The 16,123-nt window shown below is 39.8% G+C and overlaps 1 protein-coding gene across 7 annotated transcripts in view; it reads right to left on the bottom strand.

Annotated features, from left to right (window-relative positions):
• The window catches only part of dagla (diacylglycerol lipase, alpha), a 385,385-nt gene that overhangs the window by 94,057 nt on the left and 275,205 nt on the right, over positions 1-16,123 (bottom strand). For all 7 annotated transcript variants that reach the window (XM_063063205.1, XM_063063204.1, XM_063063202.1 and 4 more), the window contains one exon: positions 13,379-13,456. In XM_063063205.1, the coding sequence (XP_062919275.1) occupies positions 13,379-13,456 (78 nt within the window). The remainder of the gene's footprint in view (positions 1-13,378; positions 13,457-16,123) is intronic.

The following is a 16,123-nucleotide window of genomic DNA, read 5'->3' on the forward strand; positions in this document are numbered from 1 at the left end:
AGGAGTAGAAAATAGTGGTGCAGCACCTATTATCTTCTCAAATTGCAACTGAAGCATGACCTTGGCATGGAATAACAAACTGTATTCTGCAGTATCTAACTTGTTAGTGGCTGACAGAATACCAAAACTAGAAACCTTTTTATTCTCCAGCACTGACATACTTAATTTCAATTCTACAAAACTGAAAATCTTTTCCACTCAAGTCCCTAATTATTGAGTTTACAAGGTGACACTGAGTCATTTATTGCTAAGAGCATCAATATACAAAAGTACTGCTATCACAGGGAAAGGTGAAATGTCACGCTGTTGCTGGGATGTTATGGTCAGTACTCAAAGTGCAGCACTTATCACTGTCCTCATAAAAAGCTGCCTATGAAGGAGTTATTTGGAGTCATAAACAACCTGCTGGGTGACTCAAAGGGTCAAGCAGCATTTGTGAAAGGAAATACATTGCCAATATTTTGGGTTGAACTGTATCAAGACTCTGTTGCTCCAGATTCTAACGTCAATAGTGCCCTGATTTTTCCGTTCCTCTCTTCTAATGACACCAACAGTTTGCAATAGGAGGCAGCTGCTTGGCAGCAGTCTATAAAGATTAAGTAATTTTTACAGACTGCAGAGCAGGAAGTAAAAAGCATAAAATGCAATTTTCATTTCTACAGAAAACAGACAAATAGGATTATCTATGATTTAAGTATGCTCAATAGTTTCAATCTGAAGAATGAAATGTCATCTTGCACTTGATCTGTTTTGTATCTCCACCTATTTAACTTTATAGATGATTACAGCCGTGACCAATTCAGTTCAAGGTATGCTTTCCAACATCAGACAGATAACACAGGGAAACGACCCTGTAGGCTGGATCTTGCTAGAAAGAATAATATTACTGTCGAAGCTATAAAGGAGGCCAAGAAAGTTCTCCTTAGAACTTGTTAGTCAATTAATGAAAATCTGCCTTTTGTTTTGCATTTTATCCAGAGCCACTTCAATTTTAATTCCAGAAATTACTCATTAATTCTTCATTAAAGTCACCAGTGTTTCAAATGACAATTAAGCTATTTATCACAGAAAGGAAACAATTTCAAACAATTAAGCTCATTCTTGCAATTGGAAAAGAGTGACTAGTCTTCATTACGGGTTGAGACCCTTCATCAGGGCTAGAAAATCAGGACCCTTCCAGTTCTGATGAAAGGTGTTGGCCCAAAACGTCAACAGTTTATTCATTTCCATAGACACTGCCTGGCCTACTGAGATTCTCCAACATGTTGGATGCGTGTTTGGATTTCCAGCGTCCCCAGATTTTCTAATGTTCGTCATTCTTGCAATTGTTGCTTGTTTATTTTTTAAAAGTGACACGTTAACTTGAACCCTTTTCCTTCTGAATATACCAAAACTTTATTTTCCTTCCTTTATTTCTCTGTATCTGACTTGTCTTCATGTTTCTATCTCTCCCTCTCCCAGCGCAGAGTGCCCTCCTGCTTCAAATTATCCACCATTGTCCCTGTACCAAAAAAGACCAAGGTAACATGCCTGAACAACTGGTATTCTGTCGCACTCAGCTCAATAATAAGCAAATGCTTTGAGAGGTTGGTCAAGGATTACATCTGCAGCTTGCTACCATCCAAACTGGACCCCCTAGAATTCGCCTACCGACACAACCGATCGACAGATGGCGCAACAGCTACTGCTCTACATACTGTCCTTACACATCTGGAGAAGCGCAGAATCAAATATCACTGTGATGATTGTACGCTCTAGTATCAATTGTCTGGCAACAATAAAGTAAAGTAAAGAAGAAGGATGCTTATGTGAGAATGCTGTTCTTGGACTACAGTTCAGCATTCAACACCATAGTTCCATCCAGGCTCGACAAGAAGCTCAGAGACTTCGGCCTTGACCCTGCCTTGTGCAGCTGGATCCTGGACTCCCTGTCAGATTGCTGGCAGGTGGTAAGACTGGGCTCCCCCACATCCACCACTTTGACGCTCAGTACAGGAGCACTCCTTTACTCCCGGTATACCCATGAATGTGTCGCCACCTACAGCTCTAATCTGCTAATTAATTTTGTCGACGACACTATATTGATTGACCTTATCTCAAACAATAATGAGATGGCCTACAGGTAAGAAGTCATCTCTTTGACACAGAGGTGTCAAGAAAACAACCTCTCACTCAGTGTCGCAAAAACAAAGGAGCTGGTGTGGATTACAGGAGGAATGCAGATGGGCTAACCCCTATTGACATCAATGGATCTGAGGTTGAGAGGGTAAACAGCTTTAAGTTTCTCGGCATCCACATCACTGAGGACCTCACGTGGTCTGTACACACCAGCTGTGTGGTGAAAAAGGCACAATGGAGCCTCTTTCACCTCAGACAGTGGAGGAAGTTTGGTATGGGCCCCCAAATCCTAAGAATTTTCTACAAGAGCACAACTGAGATCATCCTGACTGGCTGCATCACTGCCTGGTATGGGAACTGTACCTCCCTTAATCGTAGGACTCTGTAGAGAGTGGTGCGGACAGCCCAGTGCATCTGTAGTTGTGAACTTCCCATGATGCAGGACATTTACAACACAGTTGTGTAAACAGAGCCATAGGATCATTGGGGACCCGAGTCACCCCAACCACAATCTATTCCAGCTGCTACCATCTGGGAAACAGTACCACAGCATAAAAACCAGGACCAACAGGCTCCGGGACAGCTTCTTCCACCAGTCCATCAGACTGATGTACTCACGCTGAGTGTACTCTGTTACATGACTGTTCTATATTTATTATAAGTTACTATAAAGTACTATGATTGCATATTTCACATTTAGATGGAGACGTAATGTAAAGATTTTTACTCCTCATGTATGTGAAGGATGTAAGAAATAAAGTCAATTCAATTCAATCCTGATGTTCTTGTTTCAGTTGCAAGCTTTACTTAATTAGAGATGCACTACTGGTTCCACAGTTCACTAAGGTCAATGACTTAACTGTGGTCACTGCAACATATTGTACTTGTAACAACTTATACAGAACATCACAAGATAACCCACCCCAGTAGACACCCCTCCCTATACAGGTTGAGTACCCCTTATCCAAAATGCTTGGGGCCTGAAGTGTTTTGGATTTTGAAATATATGATGAGATAGCTTGGGATCGGCATCATTTCTGATTCTTTATTTATGTGCTCCCAGCAAGCAGTCTTTGTCTTTTTGACTTGTTCATCACATATATATACTTAACAGTAAATATTATTACATGCCATTAATATAATGTGTGCAAGTAACAAAAGCAGCACACCAGCATGGGGAGAATACCTGAATCAGCTGTTGAACGACAACAAACAATGCCAGGCCTTCAGTCTCCACCTACGATGCTGTGTTTTAACTAAAATTCTACAGTATTTGTATTCTACATTTTTTTTTAGGTTTTATGTAAAGTATAAAAACAATCAGCATTTAGACTTGTCTTGGTGCTAGATTTTCATGATCAGCAGACATGAAAATAATTTAACGCCGTGCCTTTTTAAAAATTTCTGCAAATAGCCTGCTGAATATTCACAATCACCTTCAATTTTCAGTTCGTTGTGATAGATTTTTGCTTGATTCATGATCAGCATACCATTAAGTAGCACATGTTCACTCTGACGCTGACGTTATGCAAACAATATCGTCAGTTTTTGCTTCATGCAGAGTTATTATACAAGTTCTGTCCATTACATATGTGGGGTCACGTCCTAGAGCTGCCTATGGTACACAGACATGCACATCACCTGTGACCCTCCCAGCATCCTGTGGAATTTTCCATTCAAAAAACAAACTGATTTTGGAGGTTTTCATATTCTAGAATTTTGGATAAGGGGTACTCAAACCGTACTATCTATTAAACCCTCTGTCAGCTCAACAAAAATCATCTGGTTCTTTTCTTGAAGTCAGACAATCAAACCTGGAACTCTTAAAATGTTCTAGTCTGAACAAAGGTTATGTTTAAAACACTGTGCTGTTGTGTTGGACCTGCCACACTAGCATAGCGGTTAGTACGATAGTATTACAGCTCCGGGTGTTGGAGTTCAAATTTCAATTCCAACACCACCTCTGAGCGCGGGGGTTTCCTCCCATACTCCAAAGATGTACTGGTTATTACATTAATTGGTCATTGTAAATTGTGCTGCAATTAGGCTAGTGTTAAGCTAGTGGTTTTTGTATTGCTATATTTACGCTCTATTCTTGGTTGGTGCGGCTGTAACAAAACCCAATTTCCCTCGGGATCAATAAAGTATATCTATCTATCTATCTAAATAGGTATGTTGCTGGACAGTACATCTTGTTGGGCCAGAAGGCACTGTTCCATGCTTTATCTTAAAACAAATAAAATATAATGACATGGAGAAGAGCAATGCCCGGGCAATTATTGTATGATTAGCTATTAAAACCCAGCAAACAGTTTATTGCAATGTATTTATGATAATACCATCAATGGAACACCTTTTAATACCAAGGTACTGTTTAAGAGAGGGATAACATTCGAGGAGATTTAGATGGGGAAAAGAGGAATACATTGCTGAAAGCATAGGCATGAATATTTAAAATACATTCCTGAAATTCATACTATGACAGAAACCTGCCATTTGAGGTGTTGTGACCTTGAAGCCAATCTTAGCCATCATTGCAAAAGAGCAGATGTATCTGCATTCAACAGGAACTCAAATTAGAGATGTGCACTGATCAGTTCCAAACTGACACAGGAACAAATAACCCTGGAAAATCAAGGAATAATTATGGAGGGAAAGGGTAACTAGAAAGGTAAGATGCACCTGCCAGCTGTTGATAACTAACCTGGGCAAATAGTGGGCTGAGCAAAGAGCATGAGTGATGCAACAAACCTATTTGGAAGTTGTAATCTCCCTGTAGATATTGTTCAAGTCACAATTAATTGAAGATACAAAACTATGATTATATTATATATTATATGGGCACTACGGTGGTGTAGCAGTTAGTACAATGCTATTGCAGCTCAGGACGTCAGAGTTCAGAGTTAAAATCTGGTTTCCTTTGTAAGGAGTTTGTATGTCCTCGGGGTGCTCTGGTTTCCTCCCACAGTCCAAAGACGTACTCATTAGTAGGTTAATTGGTCATTGTAAATTGTGCCGTAATTAGGCTAGAGTTAAAGCGGTGGTTGCGGGATTACAGGCGGCACGTATCCAACAGTCCATTCTGCCCTGTATCTCTAAATACAAATACAAAATAAGTAAGTATATTCTTGCCACTGCATTACTTTGACAGGAGAAAATCCTAAACAGAGAACTGATGTATATATGCAACATACATCAAAGTTGCTGGTGAACGCAGCAGGCCAAGCAGTATCTATAGGAAGAGGCGCAGTCGACGTTTCAGGCCGAGACCCTTCGTCAGGACTACATCTGATGTATATATTTTTGATTATAGTGGCTTGAGGTAAGATCACAGTTTTATATCTAAATGTATTAATAATAAATAATATTCTTCTGATAATTCAGATCAAGAGAAAGCATGCAGTGAAATGCATGAGAAAATAAAAAAGGAGAGACTTTGACTTTTGAGGAGGGTCCAAGTTAGATCACTCATTATGTGCATCCCAAGGAACTTAACGCTTTTAATCTCTCCACAGCAGAGCCACTAATGTGCAATGGAGAATGGTCAACCTGCACCTTCCTGAAGTCCACAATTATTTCCTTTGACTTGTTCAAGTTGAGATTCAGGTTGTTGTTCTCACACCATTTGACAAGCCTCTCTACCTCCTCTCTGTATGCCCACTCATCATTAGTGCCAATGAGGCCAACCACTGTTGTATCATCAACAAACTTGATGATGCGATTTGAGCTGGATCTGGCAGTGTAGTGTTGAGTCAGTAGCGTGAACAGCAGCGGGCTGAGCACCCAGCCCTGGGGAGCAGAGGTGATCAGCGTGATGGAGATTGAGATGTTGCTGCCAAACCAAACAGAGGCCATTTCCTCTGGTCCCCCCCCCCCCATAGGACCCATAGGAAACATCCTCTCCACATCCACATTATTTAGGCCTTTCAATATTCGATAGGTTTCAATGAGATCTCTCCCCTCATTTTTCTGAACTCCAGCCTAAAATCATCAAATGCTCCTTGTAAATTAACCCTTTAATTCCCAGGATCATTGTCACGAACCCCCTCTTGACCCTCTCTCCAGTGCCAACACATACTTTCTTAGATAAGAGACTCAATACTGCTCACAATACGCCAAGTGTGGTCTTACCAATGCCTTATAAAGCCTCAGCAGCAAATCCTTGCTCTTGTATTCTAGTCCTCTCAAAATGAATGCTAAATTGCATTTGCCTTCCTTGCTTCTAACTCAACCTACAAGTTAAGAATTAGGAAATCCTGCACGAGAAATCCCTCCGATTTCTCAGTTTTCTCCCCATTTAGAAAATAGTCTATGCTTTTATTCCTTCTACCAAAGTGCATGATCAGACACTTCCCTGTACTATATTCCAACTGCCTCTTCGATGTCCATTCTCCTAATCTGTCTAAGCCCTTCTGCAGACTCCCTGCTTTCTCAGCACTACCTGTCTCTCCACTTAACTTTGCATCGTCCGCAAGCTTGGTCAAAAAGCCATCAATTCTGTCATTCAAATCACTGACGTGAAAAGAAGTGGTCCCAATGCCAACCCCTGTGGAACATCACTAGGCACTGGCAGCCAATCAGAAAAGGCCCCATTTATCCCCACTCCTTGCTGTAATACCATGGACTCTTATTTCGCAGCCTCATGTGCACCATCTTGTCAAAGGCCTTCTGAAAATCCAAGTAAACATCCACTGATTATCCTTTGTTTATTTTGCTTGTTATTTCCTGAACAAATTCTAACAGATTTGTCAGGCAAGGTATCTCCTTAAAGAAACCATGCTGACTTTGACGTATTTTATTATGCACCTCCGTGTACCCCGAAACCTTATCCTTTATAATTGACTCCAACAGCTTCACAACCACTGAAGTCAGGCTGTTTCCACCTCATCATTCTTTCAAACCATGAGTTTCAGACTGTCATCATTCTTAGAGTGTGAAGAAATTTACTCAATTTTCTTCTTAATTTTATTTTTCCTTCACATGCTCTCTTTTCCCAGAACACCATTACTCAATCCCTCCTCTCAGTTTATTGCCCTTGCTTCAGGACCAGAATAGATCTCCTAAAAGTCACAGATCATTTGCTATGATTCCTAATGGAAATCCCACCCCCTGGCAGGGTTGCCATTGGGGCCAAAGGTCTGCATTCAAATCCTGCTTCATAGCAAGTCACATAGGTTGACAATTCAGTATTTAGGCAACAACAGTTTGAATGCCCTTAAAAAAAAAGAAAGAGGGGGCAGAACCAAGGTAGCAGTTTGCAAGGATAGAGGTATAAAGGCTTTTTTTTAATATAATCGAGGAGGGAGTTGATGATGGCAAATTTTAAGTGTGCTAGCACTGGAGTACAATACAAGTATTAACCATATTACCGAACCAAGAATGAAAATTGGGTTAATTGTAGCTAAATGGGAGGTGTGGAGTGGAAGCAAAATTTTGCTAACAATGTTTATGGGTCCTTACGGTATTTGTTGGAAGATTGATGAGATGGGAGAAAGATTTTTAGGTCATGGTTCTATTGCAGGATGAACTAGGATTAGTGATCAGCTTTGCTACACAAGAGCACATTCGCTCATGCTTTATGTGGTCCAGGGTTATCTGGCTTTGAATGGATAAACACAAGCTTGCAAAAATTCTACAAGCTGTATACATTAGATCTGAGGTGAATAGATGAAAATTCTAGAGGAAGAATGATCAGGATATGAGTAGTGGCTTTATTGGAGACTGGCAGCCAGAGCGGACAGCAAAAGTTACCCTGTAGTTCAGTGATTGCAGATATTTCATGTTCTATGTTCTAAATGAAGCAAGAGGATTAGAACATAATTTTGAAAAGAGTACATCACACAGATCAAGATGTGATAAAGATATCACCAAGGTCCAGTTAAGGCAACAGACAGTAGATTTGGTAGAAAAAGAAGCTTTAGTTAGACCATAAGACCATAAGACAAAGGAGCAGAAGTCGGCCATTCGGCCCATCGAGTCTGCTCCACCATTTTATCATGAGCTGATCCATTCTCCCATTTAGTCCCACTCCCCCGCCTTTTCACCATAACCATAACCATAGTTGGGGGAAATTACATAAATTATGCTTCTGTCAAATTTAAAGAGTTCATGATCAATCGTTCAAAATAAACATGCAGACAAAAGGATTCTGTTGATAATGAACAGTTGTTAAAGACAGTGTGGTGCTGGCAGAGCCCACGAAGTCAGCATTGGTGTGGCCAGTTGAATGAGTCAGAATGAGACGAGTCTCCAGCAAGTTTGCTCAGCTAAAAGATTTGTGACAGAGGAATTGGAAATGCTGCTTATAGTGAATGTGAATTTAACAGAACTTTGAATCTGTCTTCTGACAGGCAAAGGTAAAGAGTTCCTATATAATACACATTTCACAATCTTCTCCTGCAATCCATTTACATTACATTGATTTTTTTTCCTTCCTTGGTAACATTCTGAAAACCCTAATCCAAGCACGGAGAATATTATACACTTTTGTCTCTCAAATGAGTAGAATGGCATTGTCAATACTTCATGCACAAATCAGCTATTATATTGAAGAGACAAAATCTCACCCAGTAAAGTGAGTAAATTTGATTTAGTTACTTAACCAATTAAATCAGCTGGTGTACTAAATAATGACTTGACCACCAACTTTACAGCATAAAAGCAGGAGTTTAAATTACTTGAGGATGAGCTTCTTTGCTGGAGGAGGGATTACAGAATAATGAGAAGGCTGACTTGACCATAGCTTATGGACCTTTAGATTGTTCTTTTTTCCTGTCACTAAAGTAATTGCAAGAAATGACCATTAATATTTTGAGATTGTGCTGGAATATACGTCATCTCATACTGCAAGCAATTTCAAAAAAAACTGTACAAATTCAATGGAACGAATAGACGTTATCTGAAAATGCAGAGTTCTGTTGAAACTAAATCCACACTCAGTTGACACTATTTGATTTCAAATTGCTGATTTACAACCTGGATACTAACATTCACCCTTCAAATAATTTAAAAGATGCTGAATTTCAAGGATGTATTTTATTTTTAGTTCTGATTATTATAAATTTCAGAAGCTTCATGTGCACCTCACTGAATATCTTAATTAGGCAACCTACAACTACTCAAAGATCTATTATTGTTCAACTTCACATATTAAAAAGACAAATATTTAGATGTCACAAAACTGCAAAATATATAGAGCATTTTTTTACATAACAGCCTAAAGCAAATCACAGAGCTTTAAACAGAAACTAAGCAGCCCAGCAGGGGAAGGGCTGTACTGCTGGCTGAGAGCACAGTGGGTTGGTTTCAGAGATGCAAGAGATATTCCAGGTATAATCCAGACAATCAAAGAATTTTTAAAAAATATAAATCACAAGATTATGGCAGTAGCTTAAATATTGGGTGAGTTTCAGAGTGAGGTGATAGCATCTGCCTTGGAAAAGATTCAAATGTCAATCATTAATGACATGTTACGTTATCGTCTTTTGTACCCATTATAGAGCTGTTCTGCGGCAGATACATGGGCTAGCTCTACAGAATTTATAATGAGGTTCTTTCTTGGACATTGTTTTGATGTATTGAGCTTTTCATTGACCCATTATTAACATATCAAGTGCATCATTGGACTCTTTCCATCCATGTTTTCCTTGATTTTAACCAAGATCTTGCCATGCGTTCCATCCAAAGGTGGCTCAGATCCAGCCAAGACTATTATGGACAATATATAAACGGGGTGGGGTAGGAAAATAGAGGCAACAAAGCTGAAAGAACAGTGACAAAGCACAACACATTGTTCCTTCAAGAATGAATGAATGTTATTCATGTACATAAACAAATCCAACCATATGCAGCTAATGAAACATCATTCCTCCAAGGAATAGCAAATACAATCACAAAATAATATTCACACAAGTCCCTGTGGCTGACCTGAAGATTGACCGATTGACCTAAACTGTGCGGTGCCTGTTTATGTAAGACAGTATAATGTTACTGGCACTATAACAAAACAAGAAGTTGTCTAAATGTGTGAAACAACAGCAAGAGAAGAAAAATGACTGGAGCAGGATGAGAGTGGAGGGTAGGGGAGGGAGGGGTGTCAGGGCATGCAGACAGAGTGTACATCTGTGCTGGATGAGAGCAGGGTGTTAAGAAATCGAACAGCCTGGAGGAAGAAGCTATTACCCAGCCTCACAGTTCTGGTTCTCATGCTGCGATACCTTCTGCCTGATGGCAGGAGGTTAAAGAGATTATGGAAGGGATGAGAGGGGCTGTTAACTTTGCTGGAGGCACTAGATATGTAGCACTTCTGATACATGTTCTGAATGGGGTGGGGGTTGGGAAGAGGGGAAGAGACCTCTTTCGATACTGGTTTAGTCAGGCAAGATATTGATAGTGAGTGAAGGATAGCTTTAGAATCATCTGCATGGTTGATGCAATCAAACAAAATCAGAATTAACAGCAGTTTGAACCTGTCACTTTGCTACACTATTGGGACACCAGATGGATCAAGGTTAGATCTGGCACAGTATCCTGACCACCTTTCAGCAGGGATTGAGCAGCCAGAGCAATAAAGCAAAGACCAAGTTCCTTTTTATAAATTATTTTGGTTTGGTGCGTCTCTACTTTCAATCCGTTTTGAGGGATCTTTAGGTAGTTTTATAATCGAAGAAAGGTTAAATAATTTTCAATTTTTCAAAAAATTTTTTTACAGCTGGTAATAAATTACTCTGTAAACATCTTGCTCTGACTGCCAGCAAAACTGTCAGAACTTTCAGGGACAGACTGGAGGCATGGGCTTCCTCAAGTCACAAAAATTAAGCCAGAACACACTATAAGAGTCCAGGACACGGGAACATTAAGCATAGAGATGGTGAAAAGACAAGTGACTGGTGATAACAGCAAGGTCTGGTGCAGAGAAGTGTGAGAAACAGGAAATTTCTAATACTACAATCATGGCTAGAATGGTACCGGGGTGATGAATTCCTATTTTGGAAACTAGGAATGTTCGGACGAGGCTTCCTAAACTTTTCCTCCGGGCAAGAGGGTTGATAATCCAAGGGCATATTTAAGTTACGAAATGAAAAGAGAGTCATTTTTGTTTCAAATTACAATTATTTGGGTTACATTACTTTAAAAGGGTAGCTAGAATCAGATTCAGCAAGCATTCAATAGGTGTCACTATATGCATACCTAAAAAGCCAGGGGGAAAAAAAATCATGGTTACAGGAAATTGGAAAGGAATTAATTGATTCTTCCTTCAGAGTGCTGACACAAACACCACAGAAAAAAATACACTTCTCTATACCATAAGATTCAATGTCAATAAGAACTACAGTATATGCATCAGATTGCTTTTGGTCCCTCTCTCTCAGCAGAGGGCAGAGTTTGCAGCAAATACAGGTTGAATACCGCTTACCCCAAATTCCCAAATCCAAAAACCTCTAAAATTTGAATTTATTTGAGCGCTGACATGATGTCGCAAATAGAAAATTCCAGAAGGTGCTGGAAAGGTTTCCAGGCAATGTGCAGGTTTCTGCACAACACAGAGTTCTGAGAAGTGACCTCACATATGTAACGAACATTTGAAACATATGTCAATGAAAAATAGAAAAACAGTGGATAAAGTGAAAGATGAAGATCTCTATTCATATATTCAAAGAGTAGATTTGTCAGTCTCAAACTGAACACATGCTGCTTAACAGTATGCTGATCATGAAACAAGCAAAGATCAATCATAATGAACTGAAAATTGAAGGTAATTGTAAATATTCAACAGGCTGGTTAGAGGAATTTAAGAAAAGGCACAGTGTTAAATTTTTAAAGATTTGTGATGATAAAGCATCTGTTGATCATGAAGCAGCAGAAAAATTCATTGATGAGTTTGCCAAGATAGTTGCTGATGAAAACCTAACATGCTGAACAGTTCGTCCACTATTTACTTGTCACCCATTACTACCTCTCCAGCATTGATTTCCAGCGATCCGATATCCACTCTCATTGTTTTCACACTTCATGTATCTGAAGAAACTTTTGGTATCCTCTATAATATTATTGGCCTGTGTTTTCAAGTGCCTTAGGTGACAAACCAAATCTCTTCAAACTCCTTATCTGAAGCTCAACCCCTTATCTGAAACACCAGTTCAAAGTTTGGTCTACAATTTAAAGCAGTTCCACTTTGATGTCTATATTGAATCTACCATTTTCTCAATGCAACAAAAACAATGGAATGAGGGGAGAAGTGGGGGTGGCTCTAGGGTTCTAATTTTTTTTTAAACTGTCACACATTCTTTGAGGCACTCTTCCGTTTTCATGGATGTCTACGAAGAACAAGAATTTAAGGTTGTATATTGTATATACATTCTCTGGTATTAAATGGAACTATTGGACTAATGGCAGATACTCTTGTAAGGGGCTAAATTAAAATTTCTCAGTACTTGTTGCTAATGTCCTTTTAATGGACTACTATAAATTACACTGTGGGTTAATGGGGAAAAAAATCACAAGCTGAATTGATGAGTATGTGTATGAGAAAATTAGTTGCATGGTTACACCGGGTTAACCAAAAGGTGTGGAGTTAGTGGATTGCTTTCCTGGGAGCCCACATGATCCTAATGAACCGAAAATAAGAGCAGGAGTAGACACGCCTGCTTTGCTATTCAATACAATTGCGGCTGAATTGCTATTTCAAAGCAGTGTTCCTGCTCTGTCCTCATACCCCTTGAAATCTGTCTTCATACTTCTTAAATATACTCAAGGATTTGACCTCCATCCCTTCTAGGGGTGAGAATTCAACAGATTCACCATCCTCTTTGTGAAGGAAGTTCTCATTTGAGTCCTCACCGTCTACCCCATAAGACTCTGACCTTGCTTTAGACATCCCAACCAGGCAAAGCATCCTTCCTACATCTTTTCTGTCTAGCTCTCTCATAATTCCGCACAATTTTGTGAGATCTCCTCCTATTCTACAGGCTTAGTCGGCCCAATCTCTCCTCATCAAGTTCCAGGAATCAACCTGGTAAACATTCATAATACTCCATTTATGGCTAGAATATCATTCTTTTACCCAAATGAAGATATAATCACAACTATTATGCAGATTTAATTACTGAATTTATTTTCTGAATGCTGGCTGGTAAATTGATACTAAGAAAAAGTGATTCTTGGAATAACACATTTACTTATATCTCATTGTTCTTTCTTTATCTCAAAATACATTATATACCAGGTGAAGTGCTCAAATACATTTAAAAACAACACTCACAGCATTCTTCAAGTCAAGATACTTTGTATTCCTGGTGACTGGAATTCCCGATAAAAAGGCCAAAATGTCATTATTTGCCTGAGAGAAAAAGAAAAAAATATGAATTTGTTGCTTTAATAAAAATATTCCAATACTATGGGTTTATTCCCCTGTTCATTGTGCCTTTATTTTCCCATCCCTACCCCTCATACCATTGAAGAACAAGATACAGTATTAACTAATTTTCACTTTCAGGTGATGATTTGTTTGCATTTCTCCAATTGTGTTCTGAAATTTCCAGCCTTCATAATCCTGCTATGATCACCATCCAACATATTAGTTTCTTCATATTTAACACAAAATTATGTTTTATACTTGATTTAAATAAGGTGTGTTAATCAATTATAATCACAGATCTAAACAAGCTGTTCAAATAGCCTCCCCTCAATTGACCAAAGGTTGAGCTGGCACTTTAAAGCTGGTAGTAGATTTCACCATTGATGTCTGCCTTCAAGACGTGGCTCCCAGGATATTGGAAGAGACTAGAGTTTTCTAGCATATTGATGTGAGCTTCATTGTTGGAAAGCAGCATGGGAAAATTGTTGGAGGACATTGGTTCAGTGCAAGGCCTATCCTCTTATAAGCTTTAGTGCAATGTTTCAATTGTTTTGCAGTATTATCTGCATGTTGCAGTTTTATACTGAGATTTGAGCTATCTTGGCTCTACAGAATAGTGACTTCAGGTTGAACAGTTTCCAGCTAGTTCTAAAGACTAGTTCCACCCCGCAGAAAGTTTGTTGGAAGGGAAATGCAACAAAGGGCTAAGAAAGAATCAGTAAAATGCTGAGGCATTGGCACATACTTTTTTGCCACCTGTTTTCAATGAGATTGGTTCTACTGTAGATCTAGTTTGGGATCATTGATTACAAGCTGCTATGGAGCAATACAAGTTGGAAACAAACTTCTGTGGACAACCAATCATGTGGAAATTGTTCCACAGTCCCTTATTAAGAGAGGTGAAAAGTGTTGTCACATAGTGGTTTTGTTCCTCCCTGGATTTTTCTTGGTGTTAGAATTCTGTAAAGATTACATTCACCGAACCTCCAGCTAAAAGATTCCACACAGTGATCTGGGGGAGAGGGGAGAGGGGGGAGGGGAGAGGGGAGAGGGGGGAGGGGAGAGGGGAGAGGGGGGAGGGGAGAGGGGGGAGGGGAGAGGGGGGAGGGGGGAGGGGAGAGGGGGGAGGGGGGAGGGGGGAGGGGGGAGGGGGGAGGGGGAGGGTGGGGGAGCTACTAGGGGAGGGCAGAAAGCCAATGAGGAGAACCTTTATAGCTATCATCATTGGACTCACCTCTTAGAAAATTATCATGATATTTCTGAGCTCCCTCTCTTCACGGATATGCATTATGATGTGGTGGCCTTTGTGACCACATCTCTACACTGCCAAGTTTTAGAATTTTAGCAGGGATAAGGTCTGCTCCCAAGAGCTTACTATTTTTGATTGATGTGGCCTTCTTAACTTCTTGTCAGTTAGCAAAATTGGTACAAATAGCTTGCTGTGGATGGAGTCAGGTTCATTCAAGTGAAGGAGAATCACAGTTGAGGAGGTCCTCTGTGTTGCTTTAGATGGGCTTTTAGCTGCCTCAATGTTCCTGATGAGTGTTAACAGATTGGACGATCTATCCTAGGTTCAGCACGTAGATGCAATTACAAGGAATACAGACTATTTCTTATAAGGTTAAGGAAGCTTGTCATGTCATTGAACACTCTAGCAAATTTCTACAGACGTACTGTTGGAAGTATCCGACTGGGTACATCATGGTTTGGTGAGTCGAATCTGCAGGAATGTAAGAAATTGCAGAGAGAAGCGAACATTGCCCAGTACTTCAATGGAACATCATTTCCTACCATCAGTAGTATCTACATGAGGTACAGCCTCAAAAAGGCAACATCTAACCTCAATGATCCCCAGCATCCAGGCCATGCTATCTGCCCACAGCTATCATCAGGCAGGAAATCGTTAAACATGAAATTACAGATCACCAGGTTCACAAATGGCTGCTTGTCATCAATCATATGGTTCTTGAAGCAAACTGCACAACCTCAACATAGCAAAACTATGACCACTTTGTACTACCATAGGTTTTTTTGTTCAATCATGCTCCTTCTTGTATAATCTATGTTGTTAATCTCTTATTAATGTTGTGTATCTGATGCTATGTCAGAGATGCTGCTGCAAATAAGCTTTTTAGTGAACCTGTGACAATATGACAATAAACTCGACTGTTGATTTGAGCTCCCACTGTTCTTGGCTCTCAGGACACTTGGGTGTTTTGACCATACAGACCTATTAAAATGCTGAAGAACCAACACATGTCATGGCAGTTAATAAGTTGCTGCCCCATGTGTGCTTGAAACCCACCAAATGACTTTAAGGTCACAGATTTTTTGCTGGACCTCTGCCTTCAGGAGCCTGTGGAGCTGCTTCCCATCAAAAAGCACCTTTTATGTGCAACAGATTAACTCTTCAATCTCCCTGTCATTCGCAGCAAGCCAGTCTTGGTTCTTCTTGTTAGAGAGGCCAAATATCACTCCATAAGTGCCAGTTATGCCAGACATTTAGGCAGACATAAGATACATCTTATGGTTGTCCTAATGTCCTATAGATAGAAGATATATATAGACCTTCTTACAGCAACACTTCTGCTAACATTGATGTCTTGGGATAGGCTGATGAAGATCCTGGTTGAGTAGGCTCCGATTTTA

Source organism: Mobula hypostoma, chromosome 11, assembly GCF_963921235.1.
Source record: "Mobula hypostoma chromosome 11, sMobHyp1.1, whole genome shotgun sequence".
NCBI classification, from domain to species: Eukaryota; Metazoa; Chordata; class Chondrichthyes; order Myliobatiformes; family Myliobatidae; genus Mobula; species Mobula hypostoma.